Genomic DNA, 18,120 nt, shown 5'->3' with positions numbered 1-18,120 from the left:
CTGGATTTTCTTTATGGCATTCATAATATTTTAAAAGTTAGGGTGGTGTGAGTAAAACTGTTCATTGTAGTGCGAGAAATACGATTCAGGACCATTGCTGGTTCTTTATTTTTAGTTTTCAAAAGGCGCTGCTGCCCAAAAGTGAGGCGGATAACTCGAAACAGGAGATACGCATGTATTTAATTCATAATCTGCAAACTCAACTTACTTCTCATCAGTTGGTGCCTCGGACATTATGTCCTCCGCAAAGCAATCAACTTCTTCCTTTCGGGGAAGGGATGGCAGACCGAAAAATTGTAATAACCATTTTCCAGTTTCATTTAACTTTTCCATCTTATCATAACAGTAGTCTTTAAATCAATGTACTCAACATGTATGTATATGCATGTACATATAATATGAATATGTACTCATTAGGCACCACGTACCTGCTACCTTGGGTTAACCTAAGTAACGGTAGTTATCTTATTAAATAGGCGCAAATGAAAAATTAATAATTGGCGCACCCACTTTACTTATGATAAGAAATGTTGTCCCACATTTATTCCGTTATAGTTATGGGCTGTTATTTTTTTTCCCTCGTGAAAAGATCTGTGATATGAATAAGTGATTCGAAACATGCAATAATCTGGTTTTGTTTTCCTTCAATGTGCTACGAAATTGCGACATTTCCATTGGGTTTTCATTAGGTCAATGATGACTTTCAAAAGTCACATTTCCCCCTTAGCAGATGAGATTTGGGATTTATTCATTATTATACAAAACACTTGCATGTTTCACTTGAAAATGTTCATTTTGTCAAGTTTGTATCAATTCTGAAGCGTAAAAAAAGCTTAAAAAAGCAGTTTTCCTCGAATATGACCTATCAAATTAGGCTTATCACCAGGTTTGTACTTGCATGAGCAACACTACGGGTGGCACATATGGAGCAGGATCTGCATACTATTTTATAATGAACTGAGATTACCCTCAGTCTTAAGTTATGTATGTTATGTTTTGTGTACTGTTGTTTGTTTTTTCGTTGTTCTTCATTTTATGCCATGGTATTGTCTGTTTGTTTTCGACTTATGAGTTTGAATATCCCTTTTATCCTGTTTCACCTCTCTTTTTGACATTTCTCTATCGTTAATGACCGGGTATATGTTTCCTTTGTGGTGACTTTTTGTGCTTAATTTGTGATTAGGGATGTTTAGTCACGTTGACTTTAACCCAAAATGTAGTAATTTTAATAAATTAAAGTTATTGCCTCGGAGCAATGTACAAAAAAAAATGCTGCAAGACCTGTTTCAAACGAACGACAATTCCTTAGCTTGTTACAACACGAAATTCAGCATTTCACTGAATTTCTATACATGCATATTCCAGCGAACGCATCCGCCTCTGTTGACTTATTGTATCGCTCTCGCCTTGAGCACGGAATTGCGTGGAGAAAAAACAAAGACTTGAACATTGGTATTTGTTATTAAATTTTCTCTATTAGGCACATGGCATATAACAGTAATATTAACAACTGATCGTTTTGGAGTTAAAATAATGTGTCATAGTAAAGTAATATGTCTTCGTAAAACTTTGCTAACTATAAAAAAGAAGATGTGGTATGATTGCCAATGAGACAACTCTCCACAAAAGACCAAATGACACAGAAATTTACAGCTATAGGTCACCGTACGGCCTTCAACTATGAGCAAAGTACGTTATAAATGCCATCTCAACGTCTATCAATGTAACATTCACAACTGGACGAGAAACTCAAATTCATTATCATCTAATGAAATCAATGCAAAGTTAATTCTTAAATAAAAGAAGAATGTGTCTGAGGACACGAATGCCCCCGCTCAAGTTTTACAACAAAAATGAGACGGAAAGACGGAAGGACGGAAAGATGAAAGGACGGAAGGCCAAGGGTAACATTTAATGCCCCCGTTGCATACGTCGGGGCATAAAAAAATTTAAACAACCATTTGGAATAAACACATATTTTTATTAAACAACCAGAGTTGCCACACTTTGAATATGTAGGTAAATTTGTTCTACTTGGCATATTTAATTCATTGTTTGCCTTTTGAAAGAAAACAAAAACATTTTAAACAACAAACTTTGAAATGTCTTCACCTTGATGACGTTTATTTATCCTGTGCCGGTGTATCCATCGTGGAGTCCTCGTAATCTTCGTAGTTTTCTGCTTGACATGCGTACTGACAGAAATTCCTCACAGACCAAGGTTCTTTTGGTGGTTCGTATACTTTGTATAACATATCGAGCACTTCATACGAAGTTGGTCTTTTCTTAGGATTAGCGTGAGTACATCTAACTACCACGTCCTTCAACTGCAATGAAATAACATTATAAAAGAAGAATACCACTTTATACTGTACAAGGCTACAATAAGCAATTAAAAATTGCAATATATATTTAGGTTATTGTATGAGAACCCTTTATAGTAAAGGAGTAGGCCCGGTAAGACTCCTTTTTAGCCCCAAAATATAGCATTTCAAAAATTTGTTAAAAATTTAAACTTTTAGCTATTTATTGGAAAGTTGAATACTTTTGTTACATAAATATGGGCTGTCTTTGACAATACAATGCACATGCATCAGGTACTAGCATCATTAATTCATGCAAAATTACTGAAATCTTCACAATTTTAGCATTTGTCCTTATTTTTAGACGGTTTTTGTCTAAAATGGAAGTGGCCACACTTGTGTTAAGTCTTACTATTTAAATATATGTTGTATGTGATAGTTATACATAACATATACAAAGGTTGAGACTGAACACGAATGCGGCCACTTCCATTTTTGACAAAACCCATCTACAAAGTGACGTTTTGTGGCATATTTGATAGATTTTGCATATTTAAGCTTGCATTTAGGCGTCTTTAATGAACAAATCTGTTCAAATCTTTTACATAAACTGGTACTCGTTCGTTGTCCACAAATATAGTCCCTAGTGTGGACAGTGTGTTACTTGCCAATTTTTTTTATACCCCTTCCAATTTATTTCTCCATGTTTTATGCCTCAAATAGCAAGTAGGGGTATGAAATTACACTGTAAAAAAATTTGGGTCATGAATTTTAAAGTAAAGTAGTGATTTGGTCCAGCTGAAAAAGGTTAAAAATAAGCACTTCGGAAGCTGTCAAAAGATTTCAAGACCCTCTTAACATAAAATTGTCCATATTTTGAGTTAGAGCTGAACGAATGAAGTTTTCTATAATTTTGATATTTGTCCCAAAAGTGGTACAACACACTGTAAAAATATTATTGAGAAAGCGCAGGAGAGATTTTTTTAATTTTCATTTATTGTCTAAAAGAAATGCACTACGAAATAACTGTGTATATATACTCGGACCAACTAATTGAATCGACTGAAGAAGACACTTAAGTGTTTAAAAAATGTCAAAAATCTTTCATCAGATCAGAACAACTATCCACCAGAGACCAAATGACGTAGATGTAAGCAACTTTATGTCACCGAACGGTCCTCAACAATGAGCAAAACCGATATCACAAATTCATCTACAAAAGACCAATACATGTACATGACACAATGTGAAACAATGGAAACCAAAAAATCCAAAGGCCTGTTCTATGACAAAACAATAAACGCAAAATAATTATGATAGACAACAATCGACAACAACCACTGAATAGGGTTCAGCTACAAAACAGACATAGTATAGATGGACATTCTGTATAAGGTATCCAGTACAGGTGTCTTCCGCAATATTTGCATACACAAACAAAGTAGGTGAAGCTGGGAGCTCTCTGATGATATAATTAGGTAACTCAATCCAGTTATTAACACATATTGTATATATTGGTCAAATGATATACTACTATTAAACTTTTTTTAAAACAAGGTTTTGCTTGCCGATATCACACTATGACATAACTTTAGGTGGTCAGAAAGTGTTTTGAAATCGGTGTATAATTTGTTTGCAACAAAATCAAAACATCAAACAGAAATAAATTATATTAAAATTAATCATTTAAGACTTTTAAAGTATCTTACAGTATATAAGGAATTGAAGATGTTTGGTAAAAAAAATACAATTCTAGAACAACTACAAAGCCTAACAGACTTTCTCACAACAACCAGGACTTTCGGAATAACCATGTTTAGTTTGTGCGTCCACATAGTCGAACATGTATGTTTCTGATATAATGAACATCGAAGTCTAGCACAATTGTTCGCATTTTCAAGCCAGATAGGAACCGATTGAAGTTTTGACTTAACTAAACATATGCAAGTCTTACACATTGTATTATTTTTCTCTCTTCCTCTTCTTTCGTCATCCAGTCACAATCATTCTCCTCATCTTCGTCACATTCATTTTCCTCGTCATCACATGCCTTATCCCCATCTTCGTCACAATTCTCGTAATTGTTGTGATCAGAGTTCTTCTTCCGGTTACCTCCCTTGTTCTCCAACTCGTCTTAAAAATTAAATCATTACTTTATTAAATATTCGCGTTGCTCAGTCTATAGTTTTCTGTGTTGTGTTTTGTAGACTTTTGACAATTCGATTTTTATTATTTCGTTTTCGACTATTCCTTTAGTATCTTCCGCATCTCTTTTGAACAAATAAATAAAGAAAAATGATACATGCAGTCTGCCAAAACAACAAACAATAACAAAAACTAATATATATGTAACACTCAGAAACGTGTCCACCCCCCTCAAATGTGTCAATATGACATCAATGAGCTGCAAAACATGTCTAGCTGCTAAATGGCGCCAAAACGTGTTCTGTTTATGGACGCCCAATCGTTTCCATTGTTTTAAAAACGGCCAAACGTGTCCAGTTAATACGAAACCGTAAGGTCTGCTTTTAAAAGCACATAAACCACCCTTGCAGGAAGCCGATCGTGCAATACCTTCATACATTATAAAGATATTTAGGCATCACCGGAGAATATTAGTACAATAGAATTCACTTAGTAAATGATGATTTAAACTGTACAAAAATAAATAATTGGATATAAGAAGATGTGATATGAGTGCCAATGAGACAACTCTCTATCCAAGTCAAAATTTATAAAAGTAAACCATTATAGGTCAAAGTACGGTCTTCAACACGGAGCCTTGGCTCACACCGAACAGCAAGCTATAAAGGGCCCCAAAAATTACCAGTGTAAAACCATTCAAACGGGAAAACCAACGGTGTAATCTATATAAAAAACGAGAAACGAGAAACACTTATGAACCACATCAACAAACGACAACTACTGAACATCAGATTCCTGACTTAGGACAGGTGCAAACCATTGCAGCGGGTTTAGTCGTTTTAATGGTACAAAACCTTCATCCTTATCTGAAACAATAGTGTAACATCACAACATAGAAAGACAAACTATAAAATATCAATTGAAATGGCTTATTAACTCAATCAAATATTAACACCAGTGAACATACACTGAAAAAATAAATTTGATCTATGATACAACGTAAATACAAAATAAATAAACTAAGGGAAGAAAAATTAAAGTAACATGTTATACCGCTGTGAAATGTTAAGCAATTTAAGAAAAATAATATGCTTGAACAAAAATATCAGCCATTTGCAATTACTTTAAACACAGGTAAATGAAAATAATTTTGTTGTTAGGTATACGTGTACAATTCAAATAGAGAAAGGAAATATTTTTACAAAATAAATAATTTTGATGTTCATAGTACGAATAAGTGAAAATGTATAGTAATACCAAACACTTATCAAAGCTGATATATAGACCAGATATAACCCTGAATAACATTAAATAAGAAAATAGCATTACAATTAGTATCAACAGGTCAAATAAATTGCCATGTTTATTGGTTTTTTTTCTAAAAACGCATGATATATTTGCTACTGGACACTAAGCAATCAATAGTAAATAGTTAATTATGTGTTGTAAATTTAGCATATGTATATATATGCAAATAGATGTGGGGTAGGTATACACATGTACATGTATGTCAATCCATAGCTACCAACCACACAAAACAGAAAATACATATAGAGGTTAGCATAGGCTGTTCAACAACATAAAATTGCCTTAATAAGGATCTTAGTAAACATTCTCATTTGGGCTATAAGCTGTCCGTATGTGTGCCAAATTTTGTTGAGTGTACGATAAGTTAAGATATTAGTCCTTTTCTAAAGTTTACAACTAACTGAAAAACCACATTTGAAAAGAAGAAATAAACACTGAACAAATATATTCATTATATTCCACAAACATATCGAAAGTACATTATGATAATCGCATTACTACCCGTAAGTTACCTCAGATATTTTCAATTTATTGTAACTCCTTTTTCGTATGATTATTCGTCTATGACATAAACGAACGCTAGCGTATTGACGCATTTTGACTGTATTAGGAACATAATTATTGCAACCAATAGATCAAGGACTGCTTTCCACTCCAGGTCTCCTACTGGGTTCATAACTGGGTTTTTTTTGGTAAGATATGCCTAACTCAGTCATTTTGTTTTTATTTTTGTTTTTCTCTCTTTTTCGTGGTATTACAATTATCTGACCTTATGGTTTGTATTGCCACTTGGGATCTCGTTTCTGTTTCTTTACGCATCAATTAAAATGAATAATAAAATAATTATTTTTAAATTCTATGTTACTTCCCCGTTTCTGCCACCTGACCGTTAACCGGTAAATTCATTGTCGTTTGTTTTTCTGCGTTATCATTTCAAAACTTACAATTTTCTGCATTTTCAGTTTCCTGTTGTTTGCACGAATGTGTCCACGTCTCTTCCTCTGTAAACGTTCTGCAAAGTTTCAAGTATTTCCAAATTCAATGAATTACAATTCAGTTAAATTAAAGCTAGTTAGTAATACCTAGTTGTCCAATAGTATCGGTGAATCCCCCTTTTTTTATTTTGAACGGGGTTAAACATGTTTTGTGAGATCTCAACCCTCCCCCTATACCTCTAGCCAATGTAGAATAAACAAACACACATCAATACGCACAGTAAAACTCAGTTTAAAAGAAGTCCGCGTCCGATGTCAGAATAGGTAACAGAAGAAACTAAGCAAACTGACAAATGATACATAAATTAACAAAGTACTACTAGCAGTTACTGACATGCAAGCCTCAGACCTCAATTAAACTGATTGAAAGATTGTGTCTTCATCATATGAAAATCAAGCACAATCCCTCCCGTTAGTGGTTTAGTATCATACCATCATAAAATATATGAGAAGAACATAACCCGTATCATACCAACAACTGGTTTTAGAATAAATGTGTTTATTTCCGATGCAAAGACCCTTTGAGTGAATCAATATTAATTCCAAAATATGCCATCTTCAATGACCTGACAACAGTATCGAATCGAACAAGTTGAGATATATCAACACCATAATATGGTGACAAGGAAACGTCACCATCTAAAAATTGGATAATTAACAATAGGAAATGAAAAATCATCTCTTTTATCGAAAATTTTGGTATTAAGCTTCCCGTTCAATATATAGATATCAAAATCAGAAAGGGGCAGTGTTCATTGTCAGTATTAGCTTTATTAATAGTCAGTTTAGCAGGATAAATCGCTTTAGTGTACACATTGAAGTCGTCATTTTTGAGAGCCAATGTATCATCCAAATATCTAAAAGTGTTATTAAATTTTTGTATCAGATGTTGTTTCGGTGGATCGTTGCTGATTTTAGTCATAAATTGTAACTCATAACAATACAGAAACAGGTCCGCAATAAGTAGTGCACAGTAAGTCCCCATTGGAATTCCGATAATTTGACGATATATGGAATCTCCATAGCGAACACAAATGTTTTCTAGTAAAAATTCAGCGCAGTTATCGTATCAAAGCAGGTCTAATTGACATAGTTCTTTTGTATTGTGTTACTAGAAAATTGCCTAAAAGAGTTTGAACATATATATATTCGCATTCTGACTTTTTAAATGCCCATTTAATTAGATGTGTGAATTTTTTCATAATGAGATTATTTTGTCTTTTGTCCAGTAATATTCCGAGTTTATCTGTAATAAATAACACGGTTAGTAAATAATTTAACATTGATTTTTTTGATTTTTTTAAAAACATTTTTAAAATTTTCCATTGCGTAATACTTTATTTTATATAACTATGATTTCAAATGATACACAGTAACACACTTTGAAAACTGTCAATGATCCTGGTTATACTGATCATGGTAATTGTTAAACCATAATATTAGAATTTTTTATTTTCGAATACTAAATTTTCCTTTCCTTGAGGCTGATCGTTTGGTTCAATGTACAGCATGTGTGTAGTAACGTCTCAGATTTCAATGTTCACTACAACATTTGATTAAGCATCAAGTGATACCTTAAAATACATTTAGTTTAGACCCAAAGGAAACAGAAAATTTAGACTTTGGTTGATTAACCTATGAAAAGTATACCTTTTTAGGCAGGTTCGGTCAACAGCGTAATTTTTTAATACGAATTTTCTGTTAGCAAAACTGTTTCTACAAACAGACTCTTTCTGCTGAAATACCTTATCGGATGTTGTTCTCTATAGGGAAAACGGTACTATTACATTTTCCCAGCATTAGGTTGGCCTTTTGTGTACCCAAGGCAGGTGAAGGAAGTCAACTTAGGAGCGCTGTGATTGCATGGATGTAAGGGTACAATATATTTTTTTATGTATCTATGAATAACCGCAGTGTGTATATTTTCAATATAAATTTTGAAACCTATTGAAATATTTTCTAGAGAATTATTGGAAAAGACGTCAAAAATGGCGGCGACCGTACAGAAGGGATTGATATGGGCTCTTGCAATTATCATAACATCTTTGAGAGTAAGCATTAGATCTTTACAATCGTATCATCAGTGTAAAGTTAAAGCATCAGACTTGGGTTTCTATGCAAGCTTTGACCTAAATAATTTGAAAAAAATCGATTTTTCACTGCAATCAATGACCCCTTCAATGGACAAAGACATCAAAACAATGGCGGGCCGTTCAGACCATCACAAACATTTACTTACACAGCTACAACATGTCGCTTCTTTGCTTCTCCTGATTAGCGGAGACATAGGTACTAATCCAGGACCTATAAAATTTCCATGTGGGTCGTGCAAGAAGCCGGCGAGATCAAACCAGAAAGGTATTCAATGCGAAGACTGTGATTTTTGGTTCCATTTAAAATGTATTGACTTGCCAATTAAAGAATATACTCGACTTTCAGACTCAACTGACAGCAGGTTCTGTCGTTTATGCACCCTTCCTAATTTCACTGATTCATTTTTTGAAAATCAACATGAAAATGAAAACAGAAATATTTCGATCGATAATGATGATGGGTTGAACAGGATTTATCCCCCTTTTGACCAAACCACAACAACCGGTGTAAACATTTCCACACGTGAAGATGAAATCAACCTATTCGATGAGCTGAAACAAGTAAGAAATAAACATCCAAACAAATTTATATGCTCTTATTTGAACATTAATAGTCTAAGATATAAATTCTGTGCGATAAAAGATCTTGAGTGAACGCATAGTAGACTTACTGATCATAGCTGAGACAAAACTCGATGACACCTTCATAGATGCTCAGTTTAAGTTGGATCACTATCACCTCTGGCGAGCAGATAGATCGGCCCATGGTGGAGGTCTAGCCGCATACATGAGATCTGATTTTGCGAGCGATAGACAGAAACACCTTGAGTTTAAAACGATAGAATCCTTATGTGTGGAAGTGGTTATAAATGCTAAAAAGTGGCTGATTGCCGGTCTATATAGACCACAGTCAATTACAGATAATGAGTTTAAAAATGATTTTATACAGTCGTATGACAAGATATCAGTAAGATATGACAACATTGTATTTCTTGGTGACCTTAATTATGACCTACTATCTAAGGAGAAGAAACAGACATTAGAGTCAGTCTGTGATATATGTGACCTAGAGAATGTAGTGAAAGATGCCACCTGCTTCACACAACATGCTGAACCAACATTAAATGATGTTATACTAACTAACAAAAAACACAATATACAAAATGAAGTAAATTTCAATTGTGCAATAAGTGATGTACACAATATGATATCATTTCAATTTAAAAGCAATGTGCCGGCAATTAAACCTCAATATAAATCATATAGAAGTTTCAAAAAATTTGATCATGAGCACTTTTTGAGAGATCTTGAGCAAAGCACATTTAGTGAGAAAGTTGATGAGAACAATGATGTCAACAAAGCATATGAAGACTTTGAATCTGATCTTCTAAATATTGTAAATAAACACATACCATTGAAACAGCGAGAAAATGTACAAAATCCTGCTCCATTCATGAATCAAGAGCTTAGACAATCTATATTTAAGAAAAAGATGTTGTACAATAAATATAATAAGGTAAAATCTAAGAAAAACTGGGAAAAATACAGAGCCCAGAGAAATTTTGTAAACAAAATCAAGCGTAAATCAGTCAGAAATTATTTTATAGAGCGTTGTGTAGGGGGACCAAAAAGCAAAGACTTTTAGCCAACCATCAAACCTTTCTTAACAACAAAGGTAGTTATTTTGAGAACAACATTATTTTATGTGACAATGATAACATTATAAATGATCAGTCAAAGGTTGCTAATATGTTTAATGATTTTTTTGTTAATGTAGCAAAAGATATTGGATCAGACTGTACTGTAGATCAGAACCACCCTAGTATAAAAGCTATATATAATAATTGTAGAACTGAAGGTAATTTAATTTTTAAATGTATAGAAGAGAAATTTGTTGATAAACAAATAAACAAACTTGGGGTAAATAAGGCTACAGGTAAAGACGGGTTATCCGTTAAAATACTGAAATTGGAAAACCAGCAGTTGTGACACCAATAACAAAATTAATAAACAAATCTATTGAGCACTCTGTATTTCCGGACAAACTAAAAGAGGCTCAAGTGGTGCCACTTCACAAGAAGAATAGTCAACTCGAAGTTGGTAACTATAGGCCAGTCAGTATTTTACCTGTTGTATCAGAGTTTTTCGAGAGAGCCATCTTCCGACAGCTAGTTGATTTTTTTCAAAATATTTTTCACCCATATTTGTCTGCCTTTAGAGCAGGATACGGCTGCCAGACAGCACTTTTGAAAATCATTGAGGATTGGAAGAAGGCTATTGATGATAATAAATATATTGCAGCAGTGTTGATGGACCTCTCGAAAGCCTTCGACTGCCTTCCTCATAATTTATTAATTTTAAAACTAAAGGCATATGGATTATCTGAATCAGCTTTAAGCTTGATAGACAGCTATTTAAGTAAAAGAAAACAATGTGTAAAAGTTGGTATAGATATAAGTACCAGGAAAGATATATATAAAGGTGTGCCGCAAGGCTCTATATTAGGAACTGTACTTTTTAATATTTTCTTGAATGATATTTTTCATTTTGTATCAAGCAGTTCATTGTATAATTATGCAGATGACAATACTTTGTCATATTCACATTCTGATATAGACACTGTTGTAAATATTTTAGAAAAAGAAAGCTTAGAGCTAATTAATTGGTTTAGTTTAAATCATATGAAGGCCAACCCTGACAAGTTTCAGGCAATAGCCATTGGCAAGAAAACTGAAAATAAAAATATTTCTTTTAATCTAGATGGTAATATCATACACTGTGAAAAAGAAGTGAAATTACTTGGTGTAACAATTGACTATCAGTTTAAGTTTGATGCCCATATTTCTAACATTTGTAAAAAGGCATCAAAACAGTTACATGTACTTAAACATATTGGTAAACATTTAACAAAATTAGGTAGACTTACTATATATTATTCATTTATCATGTCAAATTTTAATTATTGTCCTGTAATATGGCACTTTTGTGGTGATTGTAATACCAGAAAAATAGAGAAAATACAGGAGCGTGCCCTAAGATTTATTTATGAAGACTATTGTAGTACTTATCAACAACTGTTAATTAAATCAAAATTACCAAGTTTAAAAATCAGAAGAATTAGAATGATAGCAATGGAGGTGTATAAAATTATTAATAAACAGTGTCAATTATATCTACATGAACTTATTGAAATTAAAAAATGTAATTACTCTTTTAGAAATAACAACATAGCAGATGTTCCCAGGGTAAGGACAACTACCAATGGGCTACACTCATTCAGATATGCAGGAGCCAAACTCTGGAACGAACTGCCGAATAAGATGAGGGAAGAAATGCCTTTGGGACAGTTTAAAAGTTTGGTTGGTAATTGGGAGGGCAGTTCGTGTCAGTGTTCCTCCTGCAGATCTCAGTGAGTTGTAGATCATTTATTTATTTATTTATTTATTTATTTATTTATTTATTTATTTATCTTGTATAATCTGGCTTTTATATTTGATGCATAACTTTTTATTTGTGTTTTAAATGCTTGAATTACTTTTAGTGCTTTATATAATAGCTATTGCATGAATGTTGGTTTATCTGCATTTTATGTTTGCTTAATATTATGCTTTAATTTTGCTAAAATTGCTGTGCTTGAAAACATTATTATTTATGCTTTGCATGATGTGCTTACTGTTTTATGTGTTTTATGTATTGTGCTTGTCATATATGTATGTCGGATAAAAGCTCTACAGAGCTTATGTTGTATTGTTATATGTGTAACCGACTTTAAATAAATCTTTTATGCTTTATTATGACTTCCAAAATGTTATAAATTTGGTGTGAAATGACGGTGAGCATGGATAACATAAACAAGCTCCGTTGGAAGTTAGTCATGATACTATTCGGCTTCAATTTTTAAAACAGAATAATAAAGTACTAACACCACACATAACTGTTTTATCCAGGTTTTTATTATAAAAAGTGGTAAATTTAGAAAATGTTAGTATTGTCGCCTATGGCAGAATAAATAGTACCGTTTTCCCTATATTCTAAATGAATATATTACAATAATTTTTAAGTGAAATTTCTAGCGTTGTCATTTTCTGTTTATGTTGAATATCACAGTGACGTTTACATGTTAAGTATCATTTCCGAACTTAATCAGATGTTGGTTTTAAATAATTATTTATTATACTTACAAAATATTTACTGAATGTATTCAACTGAAGCCCGTTCGACAGGTGCTTTTCTAAGAAATTGAAAGATCTACTTGTTGTACGTCATTAATACTAATACACTAGGTAAATAACAAAATTAAAATGTGAACATCAACAAGCAAATGAATACTTACTTATTTTCTGCCATTTTATCGATATCTGAAACTTCGCTGATACTTTATGGAATTTTAAATGCTCATAGCTATCAAACACATGTATCCATCAGTTTCATTTCCCAGGACAGACTTTACCAATAAATATTTCAATGGAAATATAAATTTGTATTTGGATTGTAATTTTTCCTCAGGAATGTCGGTGGAATTTAATGATGAGAAGCAGATTCATTGGATAAGTGATTACAGATTTACGTTTAACTGTTAAAGCATGAATTCAATGCAGTATCATTGGGTCTAGCTAAAGAGATTCGGTTTTCCGACAATCATGACTTATATAGAGCAAAATAGAAAAGACTGCATTTAGGAATTGCCAAATCAAAGTTCACAATACGATAAGGAAAAAGGGGGAAATAGTAACATAATGATATATAAACTCGACACCAAGGCATATGATAATTCCAGATACAAAGCTCTAGACTATTAAAACACACTTAAAATTAAATGCCGATAGCATATACATTTTCACAAATTTCTATTCTGCACTGAAATCAATGTTTAGAATTAAATTGAAATGATCAGCACATATTAACGATACGCAATTTTATAAATGGAACGCAGTTTGTCAAGGGATGTGTTGTCAAGGGATGTGTTAATAATACACATGTGAACCAGCAGGTTGACATTCTGTTGATCTTTTTTTTTCTAAAACACATTATATATATATTAAAAAAAATGACTTAATATCATTTATCAATATCTGTATAACTTATGAAAAGAAGATCGTTTAGCATATTTTGAAAGGGAATTCAAAATGGACACGGTCTTAAGATAATATTTACAGTTTTAAAGTTATTATTAAGGGTAGTTTAATGCATGCAAGTTATTAACCTAAACTCAGTCCATCCCTCTTAGTTTGTCAATCATTTGGACTAGTTTTAAATTATTTGTTTTTATTTATATCATAAGCATTCATTGTTAGTTTTTGTATTCCTGTACGCCATAGTAGAAGACTTTTCTTTTAGTCTGAACAGGACCGGTCTTAAAAAGTTATAATATCATAATAAAAGCTCTTGTAATGTATCTGATCTCATATTTTGAAAGACAGAGCGTCCACATACGTCCACATACAACATAAGCCATTCCAATAAAATACGTGTAGTTCATGACGACGACAAACACTACAGAATCCCTTCCACGAACATCGTCAATCAATGGTTTTCCGCCCTCACTGATACCTTGTTAAACAGTTACAACGTCAATCAATGGTTTTCCGCCCTCACTGATACCTTGTTAAACACTTACAATGTCATTAACACACCATATTATCGGCTCTCTGTGCTGCAGATGACATTAACACACCATATTATCGGCTCTCTGTGCTGCAGATGCAATAGATAACGCTAATAAATCTTCGGTACACGATTGGAAAATCCATTTTTTTGAGATAGCAAAAACAATTGCTTTGAATAGCAATCGGAAACACAGATCCTATTTTATCTGCAGTATTGATAATCGGTAATTGGTTTTTATTAGCTTCAGCATTAGTTTGTGGATGAACCGCTATCAATTTTTTCGATATAGTTTTTATAAGGTCGGATTTGTTGTAAAAATACAAAATTCATCAAAGATGGAATGTGTTATATTTTCTAATCATTTCCTTTTTCAACAGGACAGTAATGTTGGCCGAAATTTAATTGTGCATGCTGTTTTTGGTCTGATGATCCAATGAATTGAATGCACTAATACCGTCCTGCAAATACGTTAGTCAATAAAAGAAACAATACACGACTTCAGATATTAATATTGTTTTTTTTAAATTACAAATTAAGTTCACAATGGGAAAATTGAAATCATCTCTTTGTGGTAAGGTTTAGTTTTTAAGATTCTAACTGTCAATATTTTAACTTTGAATTATTCAGTGATACGCCTATTGTCTGTACCATTACTGTAATCTCACGTGCTATTGACGCTTGAATATCATTAATTTTGTTGATTTGAACAGGATTTCAACTTAAAAACACTATTTTTGTTTTGCAAAGAGAACATTAAAGAAATATTGATAATTACAATCCCGAGCAAGACGACGGGTGTCACATGCGGAGCAGGAACTGTTTACCCTTCCTGGGCACCTGCGATCACCCCTTGGTTTTTTGGTAGGGTTAGTATTGCTGAAGTCTTTAGTTTTCTATGTTTTGCTTTGTAGACGTTTGTTCGTCATATGGTCGTGTTTCGTTTTTATTTTTGCCATGGCGTTGTCAGTTTGTCTTCGACTAATGAGTTTTAATGAGTTTGTCTTCGACTAATGAGTTTGTCTTCGACTAATGAGTTTGTCTTCGACTTATGAGTTTGTCTTCGACTAATGAGTTTGTCTTCGACTAATGAATTTGTCTTCGACTTATGAGTTTGTCTTCGACTAATGAGTTTGTCTTCGACTAATGAGTGTGTCTTCGACTAATGAGTTTGTCTTCGACTATGAGTTTGTCTTCGACTAATGAGTCTGTCTTCGACTTATGAGTTTGTCTTCGACTAATGAGTTTGTCTTCGACTTATGAGTTTGTCTTCGACTAATGAGTTTGTCTTCGACTAATGAGTTTGTCTTCGACTAATGAGTTTGTCTTTGACTAATGAGTTTGTCTTTGACTTATGAGTTTGCCTTCGACTAATGAGTTTGTCTTCGACTAATGAGTTTGTCTTCGACTAATGAGTTTGTCTTCGACTAATGAGTTTGAGTATCCTTTTGATATCTTCCGCCTATTATTTACTTTCTCCTATTATTTACTCTCTCCTATTATTTACTCTCTCCTATTCCTTTCTTATATATGGCGACACTTTTGCAATCAGAAGGTGAGGTCAACACGTTAAACTACAAATCATTTGCACAAAATTTGAAAAAAGAAACTATAAATTTATTTGTAATGTGTTTTGGTAATTGAAATCTCTGGTTGGATGTATTCATATTTGGATTTATTTGTAGCCTACAATGAAAATGCTTACTACAGGGTTTTCAAAACACTCATAGTCTATTCTTCAAAAATCAATTATCAAAACTGTTGATATTTACAATCCACTTAAAATTATATATTAGACGGCAATCAAAATCCATCAGTAAATGCAACTGTAATTGTGCAAAAAAGAGGCCCCTATTGGGGGTGTCCAAGTATTCACATAATCACACATTTTTTGCCAATATAATTATCATTAACTTTTTTTTTTTAACAAGATAATCAAATAATCAAAAATACAGTCCTAGATTATAAAATAATCAAATAATCATGACATATTTGGTCTGGTAATCAAATAATCACTATAAAATCAGCCATGTGATCACATAATCAAAAACCCCATGAGGCTCAAAAACCCAAGGGTGCAGTTAACTCAGGAAAGTTTTCCTTTAATGATGTCATATTACATGTATTTGATCTTTAAATTGAAATTTTCATAAAAATTGCATGTGCCAAACAATTCACCTAAGTATACACTGACTTCTTTTTATATGAAATACTAGAACACGCGGGTCTGTGACTGAATTAAAGTACCTACGCCTTATTTTCAGACTGGACTTGCATTTAGTAGTGTCAATCCCTATATAATGACGAAGTTCGGATTCGACCCGAAACTTGTTTATTATTGGTAATATTAATTATGTGGAAAACAAAAGGGCCTGGAATGGTGTAATTTTTAATAAACACCATTGTCCTATATTAGTTATATATAAAATTGAATTATTTAAATTGGTCGTATTTACCTATTGCCGGCTAACAAATTGGACCTCGTTATTTTAGTAGTATAGCTGTTTACACAATGTACATTATGAACCATGTTGTAAAACACCAGTAAGTTTTATCTTGATCGTATGCATCACAAAACGTCATTCTAAGATGGATATACCTGTTGCATGTACATACGATTATTCATAGAATATTAAATTATATATACTTGCTGCATCTTTCCAGTTCTGTGTATGTTAGAATTGTATAAAATGCACAACGCTATACAAGTTACACTAAGATTTAAAATTGAGAATGGAAATGGGGAATGTGTCAAAGAGACAACAACCCGACCATAGAGCAGACAGCAGACGAAGGCCACCAATGGGTCTTCAATGCAGCGAGAAACTCCCGCACCCGGAGGCGTCCTTCAGCTGGCCCCTAAACAAATATGTATACTAGTTCAGTGATAATGGACGCCATACTAAACTCCAAATTATACACAAGAAACTTAAATTAAAAATGATTTGTTTAGTATATTTGATATTTCAACAAGGCGATCACTTTAGGTTGTTATTCATACTCCAAGTCTTTGCAATACTTTCTACAATTACAATTCAATAATATATTACATTCTAAAACTTATAACGAATCTGGTCTTCCTTATGATTCATTAGACTAAGTATACTACAAAGAAATATAACCGGTACATTCTGATAGACTGACTGAATTAACTACTGTGTAACATTTATTTTTTGGTTCAGATTGAAACTTTAAAATGGAACATATGGACATTGAAAGCAAACATTTCGCATTTTTTAACTTAGTTAAAGAAATAAACAAGGATAAATTTCTTCCCTATATGATCTTGGTAAAAATAGTTCAAAACGGAAAATCAGATGACCTTCGATCAGTTCAACAAAATCGATTCTTTTTCATATGGTTGATATTATCTATTTGCCAGACTTTTGTGTGTAAATGTTACTTTTGAATGACATTTGTAGAAAGAAAACAGAGTGGCCAATTTATATATATAAATACACTAAACACTTCTCGACCCTCAGCAACTCGCCGTTTCACAATCTAAGGAATTATGGATGTAATTTCATTGTACGTAACCCCGATATTAAGGTAGATTAAATGTATACCGCCATCTTGGGTTGTAGAATAGCAATACACAATCAGTCTAGTTCTTTGCTTAAATCTGCAAATTTTGAGACAAATTAGCAATTAATGTGTAAGTTCTACATATTT

At 32.8% G+C, this 18,120-nt stretch overlaps 1 protein-coding gene across 1 annotated transcript; it reads right to left on the bottom strand.

Moving 5' to 3' along the window:
* Positions 1–1,960: 1,960 nt before the first annotated feature.
* On the bottom strand, positions 1,961–13,433 carry LOC127719489 (uncharacterized). The gene is made up of 4 exons (XM_052225638.1): positions 13,178–13,433; positions 6,701–6,768; positions 4,258–4,436; positions 1,961–2,327 (listed from the first exon to the last, which is right to left on the bottom strand). Exons 1-4 carry the CDS (start codon positions 13,189–13,191, stop codon positions 2,124–2,126), a joined length of 465 nt encoding a protein of 154 aa, XP_052081598.1. The 5' UTR covers positions 13,192–13,433; the 3' UTR covers positions 1,961–2,123.
* Positions 13,434–18,120: the final 4,687 nt, after the last annotated feature.

The sequence above is a fragment of the Mytilus californianus genome, unplaced genomic scaffold, assembly GCF_021869535.1.
Source record: "Mytilus californianus isolate M0D057914Y unplaced genomic scaffold, xbMytCali1.0.p SCAF_11, whole genome shotgun sequence".
In the NCBI taxonomy this organism is placed as follows: domain Eukaryota; kingdom Metazoa; phylum Mollusca; class Bivalvia; order Mytilida; family Mytilidae; genus Mytilus; species Mytilus californianus.
Note: the sequence above shows the minus strand (reverse complement) of the source record. Positions and strands in the feature narration are given on the sequence as shown.